This window comes from Coregonus lavaretus, assembly GCF_964263955.1.
Source record: "Coregonus lavaretus genome assembly, chromosome: 9".
NCBI classification, from domain to species: domain Eukaryota; kingdom Metazoa; phylum Chordata; class Actinopteri; order Salmoniformes; family Salmonidae; genus Coregonus; species Coregonus lavaretus.
In genome coordinates, this window is record NC_139996.1 from 17,502,540 (window position 1) to 17,530,026 (window position 27,487).

The 27,487-nt window shown below is 43.0% G+C and overlaps 1 protein-coding gene across 1 annotated transcript in view; it reads right to left on the reverse strand.

Annotated features, from left to right (window-relative positions):
- The window catches only part of LOC311135029 (protein-methionine sulfoxide oxidase mical3a-like), a 106,145-nt gene that overhangs the window by 64,578 nt on the left and 14,080 nt on the right, over positions 1 to 27,487 (reverse strand). Inside the window, exons 2-12 of the mRNA XM_084168882.1 lie at positions 16,284 to 16,668; positions 15,796 to 16,003; positions 15,464 to 15,580; positions 15,090 to 15,191; positions 14,231 to 14,386; positions 11,912 to 12,012; positions 8,276 to 8,533; positions 7,817 to 7,932; positions 7,446 to 7,572; positions 6,730 to 6,826; positions 706 to 853 (exon numbers count right to left, since the gene is read on the reverse strand). Coding sequence (XP_084025008.1) covers positions 706 to 853; positions 6,730 to 6,826; positions 7,446 to 7,572; positions 7,817 to 7,932; positions 8,276 to 8,533; positions 11,912 to 12,012; positions 14,231 to 14,386; positions 15,090 to 15,191; positions 15,464 to 15,580; positions 15,796 to 16,003; positions 16,284 to 16,562 — 1,709 coding nt within the window. The 5' untranslated portion in view covers positions 16,563 to 16,668. The remainder of the gene's footprint in view (positions 1 to 705; positions 854 to 6,729; positions 6,827 to 7,445; positions 7,573 to 7,816; positions 7,933 to 8,275; positions 8,534 to 11,911; positions 12,013 to 14,230; positions 14,387 to 15,089; positions 15,192 to 15,463; positions 15,581 to 15,795; positions 16,004 to 16,283; positions 16,669 to 27,487) is intronic.

Here is a 27,487-nt window from a genome sequence, read left to right on the forward strand (position 1 = left end):
ATTGATCATTAGAAAACACTTTTGCAATTATGTTAGCACAGCTGAAAACTGTTGTGCTGATTAAAGAAGTAATAAAACTGGCTTTCTTGAGACTAGTTGAGAATCTGGAGCATCAGCAATTGTGGGTTCAATTACAGGCTCAAAATGGCCAGAAACAAATAACTTTCTTCTGAAACTCTGCAGTCTATTCTTGTTCTGAGAAATGAAGGCTATTCCATGCGAGAAATTGTGAAGAAACTGAAGATCTCGTACAACGCTGTGTACTACTCCCTTCACAGAACAGCGCAAACAGGCTCTAACCAGAATAGAAAGAGGAGTGGGTGCACAACTGAGCAAGAGGCCAAATACATTAGAGTGTCTAGTTTGAGAAACAGACGCCTCACAGGTCCTCAACTGGCAGCTTCATTAAATAGTACCCGCAAAACACCAGTCTCAACGTCAACAGTGAAGAGGCGACTCCGGGATGCTGACCTTCTAGGCAGAGTTGCAAAGAAAAAGCCATATCTCAGACTGCCCATCTTTTCTTTTTATTGGCCAGTCTGAGATATGGCTTTTTCTTTGCAACTCTGCCTAGAAGTTCAGCATCCCGGAGTCGCCTCTTCACTGTTGACGTTGAGACTGGTGTTTATATACACACACACATGCATATATATATATATATATATACACACACACACACATATATACACTGTATATATGACTCACATGAGGTCAGGTCTGTAACGGTGGATGAGGGCACACAGGGCCATGCCACTCTTCCAGGACATGGTGAGGTCGATCACACTGACTTTCCTGTAACCCTCCGTCTGTCTCTGACACCAGTTCAGCAGCTTGCTGGAGCGAGCGATGGACTCTGGGAAAGGAAAAGCACAGTCAGTGAGTAGTGGATTATTACATTTTTTGGACCAGGGCTGAGGGTGTTTTAGACCAAACAGTCAGAAGTTTTGCTCTTTGGAGTGTTCATACAGTCATTGAACACTGGTCAGTTCAATAATGTTTACATACTGTTTTACCCACTTTATATGTACAGCTGTGGAAAAAATTAAGAGACCACTGCAATTTTTTCTTAAATCAGCATATCTACATGTATGACAGCCATTCCATTCCAATGTCTGTTGAATTCCAACACAGGCACACCTCATTCTACTTAATTAGGTACTGATTAGGTGATCACATGAACCAAATCTTATTTAGCGAGGAAAAGTATAAAAACCACTGCTGTGATCATCACTATCCTGTTGCAATAGGACCAGCTGGATGGCAAAAACAGTGCTAATAGTACCTCAAAAGTAATATTAATCAAAAAATAACTATTGACCATGCCAAAAGAGTTGAAAAGGAAAGGTTTGAGTGAGGAAAAGAAGGGTTCAATTCTGGCTTTACTGGCAGAGGGATACAGTGAGCGTCAGGTTGCTTCCATCCTTAAAATGTCAAAGACGGCGGTTCATAAGAACAAGGTCAAGCAGCAAACATTGGAGACAACAAAGCTACAGACCGGCAGAGGGCGAAAACGACTTTCTACTGACCGGGATGACCGCCAACTCATTCGAATGTCACTCAACAACCGTAGGATGACATCAAGTGATCTAAAAAAAAAGAATGGCAAACGGCAGCTGGGGTGAAGTGCCCGGCGAGGACAGTTCGAAACAGGCTCCTAGGGGCAGGGCTGAAGTCGTGCAAAGCTATAAAAAAGCCCTTCATCAATGAGAAGCAAAGAAGAGCCAGGCTGAGGTTTGCAAAAGACCATAAGGATTGAACCGTAGAGGACTGGAGTAAGGTCATCTTCTCTGATGAGTCCAATTTTCAGCTTTGCCCAACACCTGGTCATCTAATGGTTAGACGGAGACCTGGAGAGGCCTACAAGCCACAGTGTCTCGCACCCACTGTGAAATTTGGTGGAGGATCGGTGATGATCTGGGGGTGCTTCAGCAAGGCTGGAATCGGGCAGATTTGTCTTTGTGAAGGACGCATTAATCAAGCCACGTACAAGGTTGTCCTGGAAGAAAACTTGCTTCCTTTTGCTCTGACATTGTTCCCCAACTCTGAGGATTGGTTTTTCCAGCAGGACAATGTGCCATGCCAAACAGCCAGGTCAATCAAGGTGTGGATGGAGGACCACCAGATCAAGACCCTGTCTTGGCCAGCCCAATCTACAGACCTGAACCCAATTGAAAACTTCTGGAATGTGATCAACAGGAATATGGATGGTCACAAGCCATCAAACAAAGTCGAGCTGCTTGAATGTCTGCGCCAGGAGTGGCATAATGTCACCCAACATCAATGTGAAAGACTGGTGGAGAGCATGCCAAGACGCATACAAGCTGTGATTGAAAAATCAGGGTTATTCTGAACTCTTCCTAAATTAAAACATTACTATTGTGTTGTTTAAAAATGAACATGAACTTATTTTCTTTGCTTTATTCGAGGTCTGACAACACTGCATCTTAGTTATTTTGACCAGTTATCATTTTCTACAAATAAATGCTCTAAATGACATTATGAATTTTGCTCCTAATCTCAGCTTGTTACCTGTATAAAAGACACCTGTCCACAGAAGCAATCAATCAATCAGATTCCAAACTCTCCACCATGGTCAAGACCAAAGAGCTCTCCAAGGATGTCAGGGACAAGATTGTAGACCTACACAAGGCTGGAATGGGCTACAAGACCATCGCCAAGCAGCTTGGTGAGAAGGTGACAACAGTTGGTGCGATTATTCGCAAATGGAAGAAACACAGAAGAACTGTCTCCCTCGGCCTGGGGCTCCATGCAAGATCTCACCTTGTGGAGTTGCAATGATCAAGAGAACGGTGAGGAATCAGCCCAGAACTACACGGGAGGATCTCAAGGCAGCTGGGACCATAGTCACCAAGAAAACAATTGGTAACACACTACGCCGTGAAGGACTGAAATCCTGCAGCGCCCGCAAGGTCCCCCTGCTCAAGAAAGCACATATACAGGCCCGTCTGAAGTTTGCCAATGAACATCTGAATGATTCAGATGAGAACTGGGTGAAAGTGTTGTGGTCAGATGAGACCAAAATCGAGCTCTTTGGCATCAACTCAACTCGCCGTGTTTGGAGGAGGAGGAATGCTGCCTATGACCCCAAGAACACCATCCCCACCATCAAACATGGAGGTGGAAACATTATGCTTTGGGGGTGTTTTTCTGCTAAGGGGACAGGACAACTTCACCGCATCAAAGGGACGATGGACGGGGCCATGTAGCGTCAAATCTTGGGTGAGAACCTCCTTCCCTCAGCCAGGGCATTGAAAATGGGTCGTGGATGGGTATTCCAGCATGACAATGACCCAAAACACACGGCCAAGGCAACAAAGGAGTGGCTCAAGAAGAGGCACATTAAGGTCCTGGAGTGGCCTAGCAAGTCTCCAGACCTTAATCCCATAGAAAATCTGTGGAGGGAGCTGAAGGTTCGAGTTTCCAAACGTCAGCCTCGAAACCTTAATGACTTGGAGAAGATCTGCAAAGAGGAGTGGGACAAAATCCCTCCTGAGATGTGTGCAAACCTGGTGGCCAACTACAAGAAACGTCTGACCTCTGTAATTGCCAACAAGGGTTTTGCCACCAAGTACTAAGTCATGTTTTGCAGAGGGGTCAAATAGTTATTTCCCTCATTAAACTGCAAATCAATTTATAACATTTTTGACATCCGTTTTTCTGGATTTTTTGGCTGTTATTCTGTCTCTCACTGTTCAAATAAACCTACCATTAAAATTATAGACTGATCATGTCTTTGTCAGTGGGCAAACGTACAAAATCAGCAGGGGATCAAATACTTTTTTCCCCTCACTGTAACTACTGCTGTACACACCTTTTCTATTCATATACTGTCTTTACACACCATTATATATATATATATATATATATATATATATATATATATATATATATATATATATATATATATATATATATATACACATACGGAAGTTTACATACACCTTAGCCAAATACATTTAAACTCAGTTTTTAACATTTCCTGACATTTAATCCTAGTAAAAATTCCCTGTCTTATGTCAGTTAGGATCACCACTCTATTTTAAGAATGTGAAATGTCAGAATAATAGTAGAGAGAATGATTTATTTCAGCTTTTATTTCTTTCATCACATTCCCAGTGGGTCAGAAGTTTACATACACTCAATTAGTATTTGGTAGCATTGCCTTTAAATTGTTTAACTTTGGTCAAACGTTTCGGGTAGCCTTCCACAAGCTTCCCACAATAAGTTGGGTGAATTTTGGCCCATTCCTCCTGACAGAGCTGGTGTAACTGAGTCAGGTTTGTAGGCCTCCTTGCTCGCAAACGCTTTTTCAGTTCTGCCCATACATTTTCTATAGGATTGAGGTCAAGGCTTTGTGATGGCCACTCCAATACCTTGACTTTGTTGTCCTTAAGCCATTTTGCCACAACTTTGGAAGTATGCTTGGGGTCAAATCCATTTGGAAGACCCATTTGCGACCAAGCTTTAACTTCCTGACTGATGTCTTGAGATGTTGCTTCAATATATCCACATAATTTTCCTTCCTCATGATGCCATCTATTTTGGGAAGTGCACCAGTCCCTCCTGCAGCAAAGCACCCCCACAGCATGATGCTGCCACCTCTGTGTTTCACGGTTGGGATGGTGTTCTTCGGCTTGCAAGCATCCCCCTTTTTCCTCCAAACATAACAATGGTCATTATGGCCAAACAGTTCTATTTTTGTTTCATCAGACCAGAGGACATTTCTCCAAAAAGTACGATCTTTGTCCCCATGTGCAGTTGCAAACTGTAGTCTGGCTTTTTTTAATGGGGGTTTTGGAGCAGTGGCTTCTTCCTTGCTGAGCGGCCTTTCAGGTTATGTCGATATAGGACTCATTTTACTGTGGATATAGATAATTTTGTACCTGTTTCCTCCAGCATCTTCACAAGGTCCTTTGCTGTTGTTCTGGGATTGATTTGCACTTTTCACACCAAAGTATGTTCATCTCTAGGAGACAGAACACGTCTCTTTCCTGAGCGGTATGACGGCTGCGTGGTCCCATGGTGTTTATACTTGCATACTATTGTTTGTACAGATAAACGTGGTACCTTCAGGCGTTTGGAAATTGCTCCCAAGGATGAACCAGACTTGTGGATGTCTACCATTTTTTTCTGAGGTCTTGATTTCTTTCGATTTTCCCATGTCAAGCAAAGCGGCACTGAGTTTGAAGGTAGGCCTTGAAATACATCCACCGGTACACCTCCAATTGACTCAAATTATGTCAATTAGCCTATCAGAAGCTTCTAAAGCCATGACATCATTTTCTGGAATTTTCCAAGCTGTTTAAAGGCACAGTCAACTTAGTGTATGTAAACTTCTGACACACTGGAATTGTGATACAGTGAATTATAAGTGAAATTATCTGTCTGTAAACAATTGTTGGAAAAATTACTTGTGTCATGCACAAAGTAGATGTCCTAACCGACTTGCCAAAACTATAGTTTGTTAACAAGAAATTTGTGGAGTGGTTGAAAAACGAGTTTCAACTGTATATATATATATATATATATATATATATATATATATATATATATATATATATATATATATATATATATATATATATATATATACACACACACACACACACACACACACACATATATATATATATATATACACACCGTATATATTTATATAAATTATATGTATATATATATATATATATATATATATATATATATTTATATTCCAGTCTCTAACATTGTGTCACGATCGTCGTTACAGGAAGCGGACCAAAGCGCAGCGTGTTGCACGAACATGATGCTTTATTTAATTAAAGCGAAACACGAAACAACAAAACAAATAACGATTCGTGAAGTCCACAGTACAATGACTGACTAGGAACAAAAACCCACAAACACAAGGTGAAAACAGACAGTTTAAATATGGCTCCCAATCAGAGACAACGAGCCAACAGCTGACACTCGTTACCTCTGATTGGGAGTCACTCAAACAAAGAAATACAACAACCTAGAACAACCCAACCAAGAAACAGAACACAAAGAAACGAACACACCCTGGCTCAACATACAGAGTCCTGGAGCCAGAGCGTGACACATTGCTCATTCTGATATTTCTTAATTTCTTAATTTTTCTGGATTATGTGTGTATTTTAATTTGTATTATTGCTAGGTATTACTGCACTGTTGCAGCTAGAAACACAAGCATTTCGCTGCACCTGCGATAACATCTGCAAATATGTGTACGCAACCAATAAACTTTGATTTTGATTTGCCATCCATGTTAGTCCCATTGTCAATTTAAGTGAAGTGACCTTTTTAACTTTTCGGACAAAGAAAGTGATATTTCACCATCCCGTTAATGACCAGGTTAGTGAACACAAAATAAATAAAATAAAATCAGTCCATCCATCTACATCCACCAAGTCACATGGAGTCATGGCAGTTGCTTGTTTCTACTGTTAAGGACTATAATGAAGGAATCCTCAGATGGTCATGCATTTGGACCTCAGTCATTAATGATATTACCTTGGAAATGCTTCTCAAGCAGGTAATGGTCTAGGATGAAAGCAATTCATTGTTACATTTCGGTGATCGTAATAACAACCAGGTCCCAAAAACAAGAGACATTGAAAAACAGACATGAATGACAATTAAATAATATGAACTTGGTATGAATAGACAACGCTATGAAAAATCGTATAGCTTATTCTAAACACTACTCACCATTTCTGGTGAGCTTGGGTGTTGACGAGTTGACTACATTCTCCATTTCGATACGCATTTCACTGCTTGAATCCCCTGTGTCAATGAGGTGTCGTACCTGACAACAACAGAGTGGGGTGGGATTTCACATAGGACATCTTCCATAGGTCATAGCTACTGATAGGAGTTTTTCATGACCATGCATCTGGACTGGGGAAAAAAACTCTGGTTCTTAGTTATGTTTTGAGCTGCTGCCCTCCGGAAGGAGATTAACGGTCCCGCTGTACAGTAAGAATAGGAACAAGGCAAGTTTCCTTCCATCAGCCATCAGGCTGCTGAACAGTGGGACATAGGACAGATGCAGGCCAAACACACGGTCAGACTGTAGGCCGCAGAGACTTTGAATATGTGAAAATGTAAATGTGTGACTTGTATACTAACTTCCCAGTTTTTCGTACTGCATGTAATATTTTGTGTTGTGTTTGTGTATTTGAATGCTGACGTCACAAAATGAAATGGACAATGAAGTATATCGTATCGTATCGTGTGTGTGTGTCTGTGTGTGTGTGTGTGTGTCTTTAGTTAAGCAGACACTGGGTTTTCATTCACAAGATGGTTAGGTAGTAAGGACAAAGTCCTTGCCCTACTCAAACTGGATATCATACACAGAGCATTATGGGTACTGTAGTTCATCATGCTACAATCATACAGTCATATGATCTCAGAGTATACACTACCTGGTTGGGCCTGAGGAAGTGGAGGCTGATGTTAGGGTAGCGCGTGGTGGGATCCACACTGTAGTGACTGACATTTTTACTGATGTTCTCTGGCGTTGTCTGAGGCAGCAGGCGATATATGCTCTCCCTAAAAAAGAGGAAACCATGGTTACTTAATTATAGAAGGCAGGAGAACAGAGGACTCAACACATTCCATTCAGAGCTCCAGAGGCTCTTATTCCATTCCAACTACAGTACTAAAGTAGGGGCTGGGGCTGACACTGGAGCACTCAGAGATAAAGCACGCAGAGATAACAGTGTGTCGAGGGTGTGTGCGTGCAAGTATGACGTGCGAGTATAATGTGTGTGTTATGACGCGTCTGCTCCCTCACCTTTCAGCCAGCACGTCCAGAGGGCTGTTTCCCTGGGCCCAGCTCTTCACCATCCAGCCTGAGTCCATGGCTGCCAGGAAACCCCGGGCTATACCAGTGCCCATGGGCCAGAAGGGCTGTAGAAACAGACAAATACAGTAACATGGTGAATTCCAAGTAAGCATACAGAGAATAATGAAATTTATTTAAAAAATACACCTTTTTTAATATATACAATTTTTTTTAAAGTAAAATTGTCTGTTTCAAGCAAGCAAACGTCAATCCACATCTGTCATCCTTGATACTTGAATCGCTCTCTCAATTCACTGTAATTTCTCCCACACTCTTGCTCACGCTGATATTCACTCCCTTTTTAATTTCTATACACGAGACAGTCAGACACTACCTTATCCAGAGTGACTGACAGAGTATATCTTCTAAGTAAGACTGAAACACCCTCGGCCCAGTAGCCCCCCTCACCTCCAGTAGACTGTCCCCCACCAGAGACACCAGTAGCTGCCGTCCGTTGCGTTGGCGCACTAGCGCTGCATTCTCTGAGGCGTACATGCAGGTGAAGTCGAACATGGCCACGTCGGGCTGTCCGTAGTGGTTGATGGCAAAGTCCAGAGTGGGCAGCTGGTGGTTAGTGGAGAAGTCTGCGGCCTCGCGGGCATAGGAGAGAAGGGCCTCCTGGTCCACGTTAGCCCTGGACAGCAGCATCTCTGTGTCTGCGTAATCCTGGAGGAAACCAGGAGAGACATGAAGAGGTTAGATGGCTCAGATGACTGGAGGACTAAGAGACACATAAGAGATGGAACATGGCCTGTCATGCACAGAGAATGGGGCATGACATCGATGAAGTTGTATTTGGAAAAGGATATATTTTACACAGAGGTTAGCCTGCACCACCAAAGCAGTACTTTCATTCCAAATCAAGCCAATGTCATTCTGAAGTAATATTGAATTTAATAAATATAGGTCCATTTAAATGTCTTCCATTCCTACTATAACAATCTAAACACCACTACAGTGGCTTGCGAAAGTATTCACCCCCCTTGGCATTTTTCCTATTTTGTTGCCTTCAACCTGGAATTAAAAAGGATTTTTTTTGGGTTTGCATCATTTGATTTACACAACATGCCTACCACTTTGAAGATGCAAAATATTTTTTCTTGCCAAACAAACAAGAAATATGACAAAAAAACAGAAAACTTGTGCGTGCATAACTAATCAATCCCCCCCCCCCCCATTCTTCAAGGCAAAACTTCTCCAGCTCCTTCAAGTTGGATGGGTTCTGCTGGTGTACAGCAATCTTTAAGTCATACCACTTATTCTCAATTGGATTGAGGTCTGGGCTTTGACTAGGCCATTCCAAGACATTTAAATGTGTTCCCTTAAACCACTCAAGTGTTGCTTTAGCAGTATGCTTAGGGTCATTGTCCTGCTGGAAGGTGAACCTCCGTCCCAGTCTCAAATCTCTGGAAGACTGAAACAGGTTTCCCTCAAGACTTTCCCTGTATTTAGCGCCATCCATCATTCCTTCAATTCTGACCAGTTTCCCAGTCCCTGCTGATGAAAAACATCCCCACAGCATGATGCTGCCACCACCATGCTTCACTGTGGGGATGGTGTTCTCTGGGTGAAGAGAGGTGTTGGGTTTGTGCCAGACATAGCGTTTTCCTTGATGGCCAAAAAGCTCAATTTTAGTCTCATCTGACCAGAGTACATTCTTCCATATGTTTGGGGAGTCTCCCACATGCCTTTTGGCGAACACCAAACGTGTTTGCTTATTTTTTTCTTTAAGCAATTGCTTTTTTCTGGCCACTCTTCCGTAAAGCCCAGCTCTGTGGAGTGTACGGCTTAATGTTGTCTATGGACAAATACTCCAATCTCCGCTGTGGAGCTTTGCAGCTCCTTCAGGGTTATATTTGGTCTCTTTGTAGACTCTCTGATTACTGCCCTCCTTGCCTGGTCTGTCAGTTTTGGTTGGTGGCCCTCTCTTGGCAGGTTTGTTGTGGTGCCATTTCTTTCAATTTTTTAAAATAATTTAATGGTGCTCCATGGGATGTTCAAAGTTTCGGATATTTTTTTATAACCCAACCCTGATCTGTACTTCTCCACAACATTGTCCCTGACCTGTTTGGAGAGCTCCTTGGTCTTCATGGTGCCGCATGCTTGGTGGTGCCCCTTGCTTAGTGGTGTTGCAGACTTTGGGGCCTTTCAGAACAGGTGTATATATACTGAGATCATGTGACAGATCATGTGACACTTAGATTGCACACAGGTGGACTTCATTTAACTAATTAAATGTGTGCAATCTAACTAATTATGTGACTTCTGAAGGTAATTGGTTGCACCAGATCTTATTTAGTGGCTTCATAGCAAAGGGGGTGAATACATATGCACGCACCACTTTTCCGTAATTTATTTTTTAGAATTTCTTGAAACAAGTTATTTTTTTTATTTCACTTCACCAATTTGGACTATTTTGTGTATGTCCATTACATGAAATCCAAATAAAAATCCATTTAAATTACAGGCTGTAATGCAACAAAATAGGAAAAACGCCAAGGGGGATGAATACTTTTGCAAGGCACTGTATAGTCTATTATACCTAACTCTCTGGTACTGTGTGTATGTAGCGAGGCTCCTATAGGTCTCCGGAATGTAGCATCAAATCAAGGCACGCTTTAAATGACTGTGTTTTAGAAGAGGGCGGTGAGAGGCACATTCTTTTCCCTTGACTTTCCCTGGCTAGGCTGGGCCGGCAGTGCCAGGCTGACTGGTGAGCTGGATGGGTGTGAAGGTGGAGCAGACAGAGGATCTGAAAGGGTGTTGTTCTCTGATTCATGGTGCTGGGTGGAACAGTGTGGACTCGACCCAGCACTCCCCTGCCTGCCTGCCTGTCTGTCTGCCTGCCTGTCTGCCAACCTCCCCTTTCCCAGGGGCAGGATGGAGCATTAAAAAGGGACTAGAGAGTGATTTCCATTGCTATAAAAGGACCTTGCTTGGAAGTAAGTCATCTTGTAGAAAACCCACCAAAGGTTTATGGGTGTGCAAGTACTGTAATCAGCTCAGTAATGGGTCTTGATTTTGGATGGAAAAATACCCTGAAGAAGAGTTAGTCTATGCACCACCCCTTTCTGTACAGCATGCCCTGCCTGTGTCAGTCTCTCCTAGCTCACTCAAACACACTGGTCTGTTACTGTATAAGTAAATGACTGTATAGGGGCCTGGGGGTAACTAGGGGAGGCCTGTCTGGAGAGTGTGAGCAGCAGGGCTCTGTCCCCTCACACCCCCATTGCAACAAACACACACCCCTCATTAGGGATTATGCAAACTTGGCAGGCGTGAAAACACTGAAGTCTGAAACACAGGACACAGTGTGTCCACTCTCACGTCCTCCTTCAGCCAACAGCCTGGCCCAACTCATCAGGGTCATATTCATTAGTGTACACTTGTAGCAAAACTTTTGCAACTGAAATTAAAACCCTCCCTGTCCCAGTCCATTTTCTTCACTTTGGTGGCTAATGACTACGACCCAGCACAGGACCTACAGGGTCTGGTTATGTTTTGGCCTGATTATGACTGCTGATGAAAACTCACATTCGGTGGTAATTTTAAAAATCCTATCCAATTACCAAAAGGGTAACACGTCCCAACTACTCGAATGCCTTCGGAACGATTTTGATTGGATTTGCAAAACGTTACCAAACACTTTTTTTCCCCCACAAGGCTTTAATCTCAAAGTGAGATAGAAAAGCACTGGCAACTTTTATTGGAACATGAAAGCTGAACTTCTAAAATAGGTCCTAATGTCCTAAGAGCTTGTGACTGATTTCCTGTGGAAAGTGCCCAGTCTAGTCAAAGGAAACAGCAGTGTTCTGAAGTGATGTGTTGGGAGTGGGACACAAACTCATTAAATGTGGTTGAGCTGGTGGTTTGTTCCTGGCACAGTTTTGGCTTGGTCCTTAGGCATGGAGCAGGCACACAGAGGGATAAAGTGTGTTTGTGTGTGTGTGTGTGTGTGTGTGTGTGTGTGTTTGTGTGTGTACGAGAGAGACAGCTCCAGATATGTCTCACTCCCCCTCTGCGATCGTCCCTTTGATCACTCACATGCAGAATGACTCCCTTCTCCAGCAGGCTCTGTTTCTTGGCAGTCATGACAAAGTAGTGCGTGTCATCCTTGTAGTAGACAATGTTTTCCAGGTCAACTCCTACGGAATCAATAGAAAGAGAGAGTTTTGTTATTTACTTTTGGTAAACCAATGTTTTTTCTATGGCTATAGCTGCTCCTATGGCTCCTCTATTGACAGTCTCTCTGGTTGTCTTTGTTAGGGGAATGAGGACAACCTCGACGATTACACGACCCAGGAGACAAAACTAAAGGCCCATATAGACGGTGCCAGCTCAGCGCCGAGCTCTCATGGCATGGGATCAAAATGTTTAATTGAGAAATGTGAACAGATTTCAGCTCCCAACCAGGAAGTACCTCTTTGTTTGTTTACCTTTTCTCTAATCCATAGATAAACCATGCAGATAGAAAATGCATGGCGGCATAAAACTGTCAGTTCCTAGGTGATACACTGCTCAACAACATTGTAGTTACTCCACAATACTAACCTAATTTCACCTAAGTGAAAAGAAGGTAGCCTGTAGAGAATAAAAAATGCATCCTGTTTGCAACAAGGCACTAAAGTAATACTGCAAATATAAAGTGTTATGTTTGGCGCATATCCAATACAACACATTACTGAGTACCACTCCCCATATTTTCAAGCATAGTGGTGGTATAGTTGGTATTCTTGTAATCGTTAAGGAATGGGGAGTTTTTCAGGATAAAAAATTAACGGAATGGAGCTAAGCACAGGCAAAATCCTAGAGGAAAACATGGTTCAGTCTGCTTTCCACCAGACACTGGGAGATGAATTCACCTTTCAGCAGGACATTAAAATATAACACAAGGCCAAATATAAACTGAGTATACAAAACATTATGAATGCTCTTTCCATGACATAGACTGACCAGGTGAATTCAGGTGAAAGCTATGAACACTTATTGATGCCACTTCTTAAATTCACTTCAAATCAGTGTAGATTAATGGGAGGAAACAGGTTAAAAAATTATTTTTAAGCCTTGAGACAATTGAGACATGGATTGTGTATGTGTGCCATTCAGAGGGTGAATGGGCAAGACAAAATATTGAAGTGCCTTTGAACGGGGTATGGTAGTAGGTGCCAAGCGCACCGGTTTGAGTGTGTCAAGAACTGCAACGCTGCTGGGTTTTTCACGCTCAACAGTTTCCCATGTGTATCAAGAATGGTCCATCACCCAAAGGACATCCAGCCAATCTGACAACTGTGGGAAGCATTGAGTCAACATGGGCCAGCATCCCTGTGGAATGCTTTCAAAACTTTGTCCAACTCAATATTAGGAAAGTGTTCTTAAAGGGACATTTCAAAAATGTTCAACTTCATATTCATCATCTCCAGCATCACCCCAACATCAACATATGTGAAAATGGCACGTTTCTATGTTTTGTAGTAAAGATAAGTGTTTCCAATGACATCAACCACCAATTAGGAGACAATTAGTAGGCAATGCCTACTCATAATTGGTTAAAAATCACACAATGCACACTGATTTCACAGTAAGGTCTATACCTATTGTATTCAGCACGTGACAAATAAAAATGTGATTTGATTTTGATGATGTCATTGGAAACACTTTTCTCTATCTTTTAGATATCTTCTATCTAGAAATGCTCAATTTTCACATATGTTGATGTTGGGGGTGGTGCTGGAAAATGTCCTTTAATGTTTTGTACATTCAGTGTACACTGGAGTTGCTTACCAAGAAGACAGTGAATGTTCCGTCATTCCGAGTTAGTTTTGACTTGATCTGCTGGCAAGACTTGAAAATGGTTGTCTAGCAAGAATTTCGAAAATAATAATGGGCAAATATTGTACAATCCAGGTGTGCAAAGCTCTTAGAGACTTACCCGGAAAGACTCAACGCTGTAATCGCTGCCAAAGGTGATTCTAACATGTATCGACTCAGGGGTGTGAATACTTATCTAAATTAGATATCTGTAATTAATTTTCAATAAATTAGCTAACATTTATAAAAACATGTGTGTAGATGGGTGAGAAAAAAAATCTATTTAATCAATTTTGAATTCAGTCTGTAACACTAAATGTGGAATAAGTCAAGGGGTATGAATACTTTCTGAAGACACTGTATGTGCTCATCAGCTATTACTTTTTTTTGTGTATCACCTAATCCATAGGCTCTAAATCTATAACAATCTATACAACTTTACTTAAAGCCTAGAGTTACAATGTTTATAAGTTGTTATAAGCACCTATGAGCCTTTATAACATCTTATAACGAGGGTTATTACATGTTAGGTCTCCCTAAGGATAAATGACTGACCCGTGGCTTCCCGGAGGTCCTGGAAGAACTTCTGGTTGAAGATGAAGGCCACTCCGCTGATCTCCTCCACCTTGGCCTCGGCCGTGGTGTTCCTGTTGATAAAGTTGGCAGTGATGGCGATGGCCAACTTGCCTCGGAACTCCTTCCTCCTGAACCCTGTTTGGAGACAGGATGTAAACGTTAGACTGGGGTCAGAGTCATTATGTAGACAGTGAATATGTCAGCATTCTTTGTTAGGTTCAGAAATGAAGAGAACATTGCCTTGTATTACACACTACTCACATGTTTGTAAAAGAGACGGGAGAAAAAATGTGGTGCTTGTTAGGCTTTGATGCACACTGTCATTGACTGACTATCAATGTAACTGCAATACTTTTTAATAATCTCATGTAAGATTGCGGGCTGAGTACGGACACTGTATGCAGTGACTACTGCGTAGCCCTGAGGGAAACTGCTTCCCCCTCCCCTCTAGAGTGAATCTCTAAAGTGGTTTCAGCAGGCACCAGCAGCAGCAGAGGAGAGGGGTCAGAGCAGTCCACACACTACAGGGCTCCTAATGCTGCTTGTGAGGGATGTTAGCTCATACAGGAAACAGGTTCCTGCTCCGCTCCAGTGAGAGGCCACGGAGGAGTGCTCTCTGAAAACGGATAGAGTGAGGCAGGAAGAAAGAAAGAAAGAAAGAAAGAAAGAAAGAAAGAAAGAAAGAAAGAAAGAAAGAAAGAAAGAAAGAAAGAAAGAAAGAAAGAAAGAAAGAAAGAAAGAAAGAAAGAAAGAAAGAAAGAAAGAAAGAAAGAAAGAAAGAAAGAAAGAAAGAAAGAAAGAGAGAGAGACTCATGTTGAACCACGTGTTGCTTTTTACCTGCCAGCGTGTTTCTTCTTCCGTCTGCACCGATGATGACATCAAACTCCAACTCGTTGACTGGGTGTGTCCTGGGATGGACCTCAGCCCTCCACCCTATACCTGCAAAAACACACCATGGGAAAAATAAGTATGACAAGACATGTAACGTTGTATTATTTAGCATATGATTTGACTTTTTCCTTCACTGACAACCATGGAGGATGAGGGAGAGCTCTCTGTTAGCACTGTGGCATACAGTAACAGTACAGTAACATATGGCCCTTCCTTGTTCCCATAATGTCTGGCTGTAGAGCAGTCATGTCATATGACAGGGGTCTTAATGCAGTCATGTGACAGGGGTCTATAGAGCAGTCACTTTACAAGGGTCTTACTCTCGTTCTCCTGGTCCTCGGGGGGCTCGATGAGACCCTTGAACTCCACGTTGACGTGGATCTCGATGCCCAGGAGCAGGGCCACCTTCAGCAGCATCAGCTGGAGTTGACGGATACCTGCACAGAGAGTCAGACAGATTAGAGGAGAACATTTATTAGCTTCAACAACCAAAAAGACTGCAATGTTCCAGCTGATCGATAGTCCTGGAAAGCACCAGAAGTCTTCTCCTAATATATGATAATGCTGTACACAGTAAAACATGAAATCATTTAAACCCTTTTCTAAAAGACAGAGAGTAGGAAATGGGAGTAGGATAGTCTTATCCACTCACTGATATGGTCGATGGCTCCGGCGCAGAACTTTCCGTGGAATTTCTTTGCCCCGAGGCCCCTGAGGTCCTGGATGGTGAAGGGCCACAGGTGGAGCACGTTGTTCCTGGAGAAGGCATCTCTCTTCTCCAGCAGCACCACCTTGGCCCCCAGGAAGCCCAGCTCGATAGCCGTCCGCAGGCCACATGGTCCCGCCCCGATGATCAGACACTGAGGAAGGGGAAAATGTCTCATATACTAGAGTTGGCTGATATAAAAATATGATTGAATATTGGCGATATATAGATTATCGCGAAATATAGTTTATAAGTATATATCATTTATTTAGTATTTATTAATATATTTTTTATTACAATATTCAACAAGGGCAAATAGACAATATTACAATGTGGATATCGGCCCAACCCTATTATATACAGAACAATTCTCTCTGAGGTACTTTGAACAAGGATCTGAGACAGAAAAAAAGTCACATCATTGCATACTGTACCTTAGAGTTGGCACATGCTCGTCCCTTCTTATACTCCTTCTGGCCGGCCCGCTTGTCTAGCTTAGCCCAGAGCGCCTTGGCCTTCCAGTAGTTGAGCTTGGACTTGAGCTTGTGGTAGAAGACCCGGTACTCGCAGGGCTTGAGATCCAGATGGTCACAGAGCTCCTGGAAGGCCTTGAGCGTGCCCTTACAGGTGGAGGCCTGGGCGAAGCGGTCAAACATGACGTGGGCAGGGTTCACCCTCTCCCCTGTGGTGGTGAAGCCTCCAGGATCCCCCATGGTCCTGCACCCCTCTCAGGGGCCTCTGGTCAGGCCCCAGCCCCTGGCTCTAGCACGCACTCTGCTCCGGTGAGGCCTTTAGCTCCCTGCCTCAGGCATCTTCGTTCTGTCAGGGAGAGAGACGACAAGCACAATGATTACTGAGTTAGGAGAATGTCTGCATATTTCACAAGGTCATCAAGACACATTACTGAGGCTGATTTGGAACTTCCTTAAATGATCTTCAATAAGAATTTCTGGACATACCACAGGTGACAGTGTAGAGGAGTGATCCAACAGGATCTAATGGGATATCATTTTCCATTACTGCGGGATTCCTGCAGCATATCAAGTCCACTGCATCATAAACAGGGTATGGAAGATTGGCCTACTCAGCTATAAATGCCAGAACATCAAACAAAATATCCATAGGTTGATTGTACATGAGAATTTGAATTGCTCCAATTAAAATCTATTTATGAATCCATATCACGCTGTTCAGCCTTTGACTGACCCTTCCTTGCCTTTCCTCTCCTTTCATCACAAGCATCAGTTGTGACTGCTAGCCATTATGTAGGTGAAATCCCTCCGTGATCAACTACAAGACAGCCTCTTTGACATAAATGTTTGTAAGGAGGTAGCCTACCTAGCCAGCCAACCAAAGAGCGGTTACCTCAGGTCTTAGATGTTTGTTGCAGTGCCAATGTTTGCTGACTGTTTTTTGCTGACTGTGTTTGCTGACTGGCGAGGGCTTCTGTGGCCACAGGACCTTAACCCTGTTATCTAGGAATGAGGCCACTGTCACCGGAGACAGGAAGTCCACTGAACACACAGGCCAAACAGGAAAAGCAACAGGGGCACCAGTGAGCACAGCACGCCACTCTCAGTGGTACAGGAGTTCAGACTCTAGACACAGGATGTCTTTCCTTCTTTCATCCCAAAACACTTTCATAAAAAATAAAAAACTCCCATTCATTCAGCTTGTGGTTTAATGGCATCAACCGTAGGCACCAGGCAATGTCTCTTGTTTATGAATGTTCACTTTCCCCTGTTCTGTTGTGTTCACCTGCTTAAACATGCAGTGTGGTTTTAAATGTTCTTGTTCCAGCTCTTTCAGCTCAGGGGAGAGTTCCCTCCCACATGTTGGTGTCTATAAATCAGCTGTCAGGTCTGGAATGTCTCTCTGTCTACTCTCTTCAAGACTGGATTAAAGTGCAGACTGTGCCCTTTAAAACAGCCATAAGCCATATTTTACTAGTTCAATGCAGTGCACAGAAAGGATGAAGAGAAAGCATGAGCAATGCAAACTAGTCAGCAGTGAATGAAAGGCAACAGCTCTGTACTGAACTCTACTGTGTTTGATCCAACCATGTTTCTGAGCAATTGGTGAGTTGGTGGTGTTCAGGTTTCGGATTTCCCCCTGTTTTTTCAGGTTTTCAGGTAGGCTACACAACAATGCCAAAACCACATCAGGAGACCACTTTTGAGGTCTGGGAAACATCTGTGATTTATTTTTATTTTTTTATGTACCTACCCTTTAATTCAAGTGCACATTTACCTAGCACTGTTGTTTGGTTAGCTGTGTTTCTGTAGCACACGTGATGGAGTATGCAAAACAAATGCCCACTCTATTAATGCAAATAATCCTGATATGATTCTGGCAGGTAAGCTAGGACAGCAGAGTCCCTGCCCATCTACCGAAAACTTCTGAAACCCTACCTCTTCAAAAAGTATCCCAATGCCGTTCTATTCATTCTATTTCTATGGCAGCACATGCGGTCAAGAGTGTACGCGTTACTATTCAAACAGTTATTTCGGTGACCGCGGTCATTTGGCTGGCCAATTACAGTCATCCAAAATTCCATGACCGTCACAGCCCTAGTGGTGGCAACAATTTAGCAGTGGCGGTGTGTCACAGCTAAATGAATACAGTGGGAAACACTGCTGTCCTAGGACCTGTCAGTGTCAAACGTCCCAGTGAGGGGATGGATGGGACAAATTCACCAGAATTAGCTAGTCCATAGAATTCCAGAATCCAAACCAATTCACCAAGAATATGAACTGCCATGGTTAATACTTTAACAGCTCTAGAGACAGGTCTGAGTTTTACTGAAGGTTTGAAGTCATGGCTACAGATACTAGACTGCTAGTAGATTATTAGAATATACTTTAACTTAACATTTTTTTAACTGCATGCCTACACACACACACACACACACACCCTGGCAGTGGGCACACGTACAAACGGTACAGCCTATCATGTACAACCTGAAATGGTCCCTCTTCACCGACAGCGTGGTGAAGAAGATGCAACAGCGACTTTTCAACCTCAGGAGGCTGAAGAAGAACCTAAAACCCTCACAAACTTCTACAGACGCATCATCGAGAGCATTCTGTCGGGCTGTATCACCGCCTGGTACGGCAACTGCACTGTCCGCAACCGCAGGGCTCTCCAGAGGGTTGTCTGGTCAGCCCAACGAATCACTGGGGTCACACTGCCTGCTCTCCAGGACATCTACAGCACCCGGTGTCACAGGAAGACCAAGGAGATCAAAGACCTCAGCCACCTGATCCACAGCCTGTTCACTCCGCTACCATCTAGAAGGCGGAGACAGTACAGGTGCATCAAAGTTGGGACCGAGAGACTGATTAACAGCTTCCGTCCACAGGCAATCAAACTGTTAAACAGTCAGCACTAGCCAGTCCCTGCCCAGTACCCTGCCCTGAACCTTAGAGACTGCTGCCCTATGTACATAGAGTCACTGAACACCGGTTACTTAAATAATGTTTACATACTGTTTTACCCACTTTATATGTATATACTTTATTCTAGTCAAGACTCATCCTATATAACTACTGCTGTACAAACCTTTTCTATTCATATACTGTCCATACACAAAATTATATTAAATATATACACACACATATAGTACCAGTCAAAAGTTTGGACACACCTATTCATTCAAGGGTTTTTCTTTCTTTTTACTATTTTCTACCTTGTAGAATAATAGTGAAGACATCAAAACTATGAAATAACACATATGGAATCATGTAGTAACCAAAAAAGTGTTAAACAAATCAACATTTATTTTAGATTCTTCAAAGTAGCCACCCTTTGCCTTGATGAAAGCTTTACACACTTTTGAAATTCTCTCAACCAGCTTCGTGATGAATGCTTTTCCAACAGTCTTGAAGGAGTTCCCACATATGCTGAGCACTTGTTGGCTGCTTTTCCTTCACTCTGCAGTCCAACTCAACCCAAACCATCTCAATTGGGTTGAGGTCGGGTGATTGTGGAGGCCAGGTCATCTCATGCAGAACTCCATCGCTCTCCTTCTTGGTCAAATATCCCTTACACATATCCTGGAGGTGTGTTGGGTCATTGTCCTGTTGAGAAACAAATGATAGTCCCACTAAGCGCTGGCGAATCGCTGCAGAATGCTGTGGTAGCCATGCTGGTTAAGTGTGCCTTAAATTCGAAAAATAAATCACAGACATTGTCACCAGCAAAGCACCATCACACCTCCTCCTCCATGCTTCAAGGTGGGAACCACAGGCGGAGATCATCCGTTCACCTACTCTGCATCTCACAAATACACGGCGGTTGGAACCAAAAATCTCAAATTTGGACTCATCAGACCAAAAGGACAGATTTCCACCGGTCTAATGTCCATTGCTCGTGTTTCTTGGCCCAAGCAAGTCTCTTCTTCTTATTGGTGTCCTTTAGTAGTGGTTTATTTGCAGCAATTCAACCATGAAGGCCTGATTCCTGCAGTCGCCTCTGAACAGTTGATGTTGAGACGTGTCTGTTACTTGAACTCTGTGAAGCATTTATTTGGGATGCAATTTCTGAGGCTGGTAACTCTAATTAACTCTGGGTCTTCCATTCCTGTGGTGGTCCTCATGAGAAACAGTTTCATCACAGTGCTTGATGGTTTTTGCGACTGCACTTGAAGAAACGTTCAAAGTTCTTGAAATTTTCAGGATTGACTGACCTTCATGTCATAAAGTAATGATGGACTGTCGTTTCTCTTTGCTTATTTGAGCTGTTCTTGCCATAATATGGACTTGGTCTGTATACCACCCCTACCTTGTCACAACACAACTGATTTGGCTCAAACACATTAAGAAGGAAAGAAATTCCACATATTAACTTTGAAAAAGGCACATCTGTTAATTGAAATGCATTCCAGGTGACTACCTCATGAAGCTGGTTGAGAGAATGCCAAGAGTGTGCAAAGCTGTCATCACGGCAAAGAGTGGCTACTTTGAAGAATCTCAAATATAAAATACATTTTGATTTGTTTAACACTTTTTTGGTTACTACATGATTCCATATGTGTTATTTCATAGTTTTGATGTCTTCACTATTATTCTACAATGTAGAAAATAGTTTTTTTTTTTATAAAAAAAAACCTGGAATGAGTAGGTGTGTCCAAACTTTTGACTGGTACTGTATATGTACATGACATGCACTGTCAACTGTGAGACCTTATATAGACAGGTGTGTGCCTTTCCAAATCATGTCCAATCAATTGATTTTACCACAGGTGGACTCCAATCAAGTTGTAGAAACATCTCAAGGATGATCAATGAAAACAGCATGCACCTGAGCTCAATTTCGAGTCTCATAGCAAAGGGTCTGAATACTTATGTAAATAAGGTATTTCTGTAAAAAAAAATATATATACATTTGCAAAAATTTCAAAAACCAGTTTTTGCTTTGTCATTATGGGGTATTGTGTGTATATTGATGAGGGGAAAAAACGATTTAATCAATGTTATATTAAGGCTGTAACGTAACAAAATGTGGATAAAGTCAAGGGGTCTGAATACTTTCCGAATGCACTGTATATATTAATTAATTCCGGACTCTGACACTGCCCGTTCTGATATTTCTTAATTTTTTTCTTCTTGGATTATGTGTGTTTTGTTTTGTATTGCTAGGTATTACTGCACTGTTGGAGCTAGAAACACACGCATTTCCCTGCACCTGCAATAACATCTGCAAATCCCTGTACGCGACCAATAAACTTTGATTTGATAATGTGGCTTCTGAAGGTCTCACGTCTACTGTTGAAAACCAGTTCATGGAAAAACTGTCCCTGACTCCAGCAGATGAAAGACAAGAGTGTGAGGCAGGAACAGGGGTCTTCTAATCGCTGTTTCACACCCTGCCAACTCCTCACCGCTGTCAAAACAACTAGGCTTGCCCTCTCAGCTCTGGAAGTGCAGTGCAAGCAGAGGTGGCCTCTCCATATTGGCCCCCATATCCCTTTCCTCGACACCACCTCCATGCTTGTACTCTCCCTAAATACCTCAAAGGGCTCCTTGAGAAGGCTTTCTGCACCTGTGGGTTCAGTCTGTGTGGGTTCACCTGCTGATGTACACTAGCCACCTGCATAGGTGGACTGGTTCAGTTCCTCCCTGTAACTTGGATAACCTCTGAAATATACCAGCAGCAGACTAGAACTATATAGTAGAACTATGAACCAGGAAGTATCTATTACTGGGATTCTCTGTTCATACAAGGTGTACGTTTCCTCAAACTGAAAGTAGTGGAACTTCAAAACACCTCTGAAGTTACAGTCCTCAAGTTCCAAAAAGGAGTCTGTGTGCCCTGACTGCCCTCTATGGGAGATTCTTGGCTGAGAACAGGGGGTCAGAATAAGACTTTAAACAGCACAGGAGAGGGGAGAGGAGAACAGTCCCACTACTGGAACACTTTGAGGCCAAGAAAAACCAGAAAAGCAGAGTAAACATTTCCCAGACTCCATGTGGACAGAGTATCTTGGTCTCCTTGTTTGCTCTGGCAGGACAATATCACCCTTTTGAGACTGGCTGGAATTGAGCCGAGCCTGAAAGTTAACTTTAGAAGCTCTCACAGGGACTGAAGCATTTACTCTCAAGGTCCTGGAAACCCAAACCGCTAGGCTCTAGTCTGGAGAGGAGGACACACCATCACGCGAGATCATCAGGGGAGCAAGGAGCACTCCACCAGAATCACACCCCGTGGCACACTTCGCCTCTCTACAACCCAGAAACGACTAAAGTTTGGGGGGGTGGAGGTAGAGGGGGGGTGATTCAAGCCAGACAGTCAACACAGGATGTGCCATGTCACCAGTGTGCAGTATGCTACAGCGTGCTTCCAGAGAAGACTATAATTAGATGGGCTAGAGCAATGTGGATACTCATATTATCCACGCCATAGGAAATGCTGTGCATGCATCTCTATACATACAGTAGGTATAAATAAAACTCAGCACATTAAGAACTAGCCTATCAGTGTTGGGAACTTTTACCTTTATGGCACTGTTTACGAATGGGAGAAGGGCATTTACATTAAATCGTGGCCATTATAGAAATAGCTAAGTGACATCTAGAGTGAGAAAGGGTGGGATGGGAGAGACAGGAATGGGCCACTCAATGCAAACAATTCAAGCTTTTCCAAAGATGAATCCTGTGAATCAAGATGTTTATTGTGTAGGCCTACTCAGGTGTCATTAAATTAGACCCCCAGCAGTGTTTCTATGGGTAAGAAACAAATGAAAGACCAAGAAGCAGCAAAACGTGTTTTGCATCATTCTCTGCCTCACAAAGCAAATATTTTGTGGCATCTGGACATATGGCAGGCTTTCACATGCACAAATAGTACACACACGCACACACACACACACAAACACGTTAGCTCACACACACACACACAAATGTAAGGGTACACACACGCGCAAACACTCACAGACACACATACAAACACAATCAAGCAAACAAACACATCCATATGGTTTGCTTTTGTAGCTTTGAGGTTGGATTACATCACTCTCGTTAAAAAAAAAAGAGCAGATTACATGTTTGAATGGACATCATTCGCTGTCCATTGGTTGTTAGACATTCATTCATGACATATTTTATGTTGGGTCAGAGAGGATCTTGGAGAGATGGTCTGGGGTCCCAGACACAATAAACAGACTAAGTGTCCGGGCTTCAACCTAAGACTAAGTGTTCATTCTCCACTGCAGATGATCAAAGCCTTTAGACTGAGAAAGGAGCAAAGAAATAATCCAATTTCTCCTTCCCTATTTTCCCTTTGTCCTTTCCCTCTCTCCTCTTTTTCTTTGTTCCAGAAAGAAGCATTCTCCTGGTGAACTCCACGACGGGAGCCTCCAGAGACTGTTCCGGAATGGGCTCCCCATGCTCCAGACACTCTGCTGTCTGAACTAAAACACAGCATGATGACGGCATGATGTCATATACCCTCCACAGAGCAGTAAGGTGGTGTGGATGAAGTGGATAATCACAGTGGTACAGCTAGTGTGTCATCACACAATCATCTCTGCTGACCTTCTCTTGGTGCTCCTGGGATGAGACTATGTTTAAGGTAGTGTAGTCTCAGTGACAGACGAATAGCTTGTCAGCGCATGCGAAATGTGTTTCTAGAGTCTGAGATTGAAGGCAGAGGAACTGGGTACTGGAGCAAAATTGGACAAAGAAGGGTTAAATTAGGACGGTCAGGACACAAAACATGTTTAATTCTTGCTCACATTAGGTCTATGACTTTCCTTTTCTTTAGGCAAGTAGTTATGAAATTGTGCATATAGTTACATGACTGTAAGCATCATACAGTTAGTTACAGTATGGGTTGATTTAAGACCATTCTGAGAAAAGCAGTACTCCACATTCCAGTGGAAAACCGCCACCAACCTCCAGTCAGCCAGCCAGACGATAAGAACAAGATAAAGGTGTGATAAGCTCTGGAGAATTTGCGGAGAGAATGTGTGACTGTAGGACTGTAGGGCTCCACACTAATTAAAATACAATTACACAATTGGTTATGTGGAACCCAGGTCAAACTTGTTCAAAACAAAGGCATTATGACAGCAGTAACATGTCCTTATCCAACATCATATTAACATTCTCTGTGAAAATATGCAACTTACCTTAATGAGGTTATCAGAACAGTTTCAAGTTTTAATGTCACAAGCAAAAGTACAGTGAAATGCCTTTCTTGCAAACTCACAACCCAACAATGCAATAACAATGTAATACTAGAAAATTATCATGAGAAATAAGAAGAAATATGAAGAACACAATAAGTAGGCATAAGTAAGCATAATATATATACAGCAAAATCGGCCCGCGGCTGAATCTAGTTGATGATCCCTGACATACAGGGTCAGTTCCAATACCATATTTACACTGTGCAGGGATACGGAAGAGATGGAGGTAGATATGTAAAGGGATAAGGTGACTAAGGATATAAGATAAACTGAGTAGCAGCAGCTTGTATGTGTTATGCAGTTATGGGGCACATACAGACTATGGACCTGGACATACTACGTAAGTTCTATATCATTCTTTATCATTTGGGCAGGGATTTGTCTGTAAAAAGTGTCTCCAATGTGACATTGGGTGGCTACAGAGAGGCATTCGCCGGCTAACCGAGAAGCTAAACAAAAGGAGAGCCTCGTCACCAAGTTCACCGACATTGCTACAGCCCAGGCTAAGCACATCTCGGCGCTAAATCTCTTTCGCCCATTGGAGTGGTGAGCTGGGAAATACCGACCTGTTCCACTCCTCGGAGCAGGTTGCTTGCTCGACTCCGCTACACAGGGACTTGGCCAGTGTTGTTAGGTGAAAGGGCCGAAAGGAGCCACGACCTAGGCGGCCCCTTCCTGCCTTGTAAGATACGCTCTGCCTAACAACTAGCTTTGCGCCACTGGAAGTGGACTGTCCGGACCCGGGAACTAGCTTTGCCCTGGAGAACCTCCAGCAGCAGATAGCAGGCGAGCAGTCGCTACCCTCAAACAACCAGGCGACAACACCAGTTCCAGCCATGCATAACAATCCGAATCGCCTCCAGCTGGCAGCCAGACAATTCCCAACAGAGATCCACCACACCACCGCAGCATCGGTCCACTGAGCCAACGGAGGCCATCGTCGCTCCCCGCAACAGCCCCACTCTCTGAGGCAGCGGCCTGTCTCCAACAGGGACCCCCACACCACCGGGCTACGGAGGTACCAGTGCACCATGTCAACATAGCCCCGCCCCCAATCCAATTGAGAATCTGTGGTATGACTTAAAGATTGCTGTACACCAGCGGAACCCATCTAACTTGAAGGAGCTGGAGCAGTTTTCCCTTGAAGAATGGGCAAAAATCCCAGTGGCTAGATGTGTCAAGCTTATAGAGACATACCCCAAGAGACTTGCAGTTGTAATTGCTGCAAAAGGTGGCTCTACAAAGTATTGACTTTGGGGGGGGGGGGTGAATAGTTATGCACGCTGTCATATTTCTTGTTTGTTTCACAATAAAACATATTTGGCATCTTCAAAGTGGTAGGCATGTTGTGTAAATCAAATGATACAAACCCCCCAAAAAATCAATTTTAATTCCAGGTTGTAAGGCAACAAAATAGGAAAAATGCCAAGGGGGGATGAATACTTTCGCAAGCCACTGTACCTGAGGCTTACACTCTGGTAATACATGTGGGTTTGAATGACATTAAGCAGGATAGCTCCAAATGCCCTGAAACAAGACTTCATGGACCTGATGGGAACCCCAAAGTAAGCAGGCAAGCGGATACTTATCTCGGGTCCGCTACCCTCAATAGGCCGTGGGTCTAACCGCTTCAGCAGACTCCTCCACATGCACAACTGGCTGAAAACATACTGTGCCTCAGTGAAAGTGGCATTCATTGACAATTTCAACCGATTTTGGAAGCGGGAGGATTGTTTAAATGAAGACGGAAGACACCCAAACGGAGCACAGCGGCTGTTTGAACATAACATAACCCAGTGACTCTCAGACAGCCCAAGCCCAGAGGTAATTCCCATTATTACTACTCAGTCCAGTGTATGTTCTGCTAGAAATGTGCTAGGGGTGGTAAAATCTCTAATCTAATTCCTGTTAAGTTACTTCCCCCCATTAGTACTGTTTGCTCTTGCTCTTCCAGTCTGCTGCCCCCCCCCCCCCCCCCCCCTCAGACTGTACACTACCAGTCAAAAGTTTTAGAACACCTACTCATTCAATGGTTTTTCTTTATTTTTACTATTTTCTACATTGTAGAATAATAGTGAAGACATCAAAACTATGAAATAACACATATGGAATCATGTAGTAACCAAAAAAGTGTTCAACAAATCAAAATATGTTTTACATTTGAGATTCTTCAAATAGCCACCCTTTGCCTTGATGACAGCTTTGTACACTTGGCATTCTCTTAACCAGCTTCATGAGGTAGTCACCTAGAATGCATTTCAATTAACATGTGTGCCTTCTTAAAAGTTAATTTGTCTAATTTATTTCCTTCTTAATGCGTTTGAGCCAATCAGTTGTGTTGTCACAAGGTAGGGGGGGACATCTCTGGAGAGACCTGAAAATAGCTGTGCAGCAACGCTCCCCATCCAACCTGACAGAGCTAGAGAAGATCTGCAGTGAAGAATGGGAGAAACTCCCCAAATACAGGTGTGCCAAGCTTGTAGCGTCCTACCCAAGAAGACTCGAGGCTGTAGTCGCTGCCAAAGGTGCTTCAACAAAGTACTGAGTAAAGGGTCTGAATACTTATGTAAATGTGATATTTCAGTTTTTTTCTTTTTAATTGGCAAACATTTCTAAAAACCCGTTTTTGCTTTGTCATTCTGGGGTATTGTGTGTAGATTGATGAGGGAAAAAAACAATGTAATCAATGTTAGAATAAGGCTGTAACGTAACAAAATGTGGAAAAAGTCAAGGGGTCTGAATACTTTCCGAAGCCACTGTACAGTATACTCAACTAGTGGTGTTTTTTCTATGGACCTCAGTGATCATCGTTTCATTGTCTGTGTCTTTAACACAAAGTTGCCTAAAACTAAACCACACCTTATCAGTTTCTAAGAGAAACTTTAAACACTTCCATGAGCAAGGGTTCTTACATGACCTTTACCATTCAGGCTTACTTAGTGTTAATGA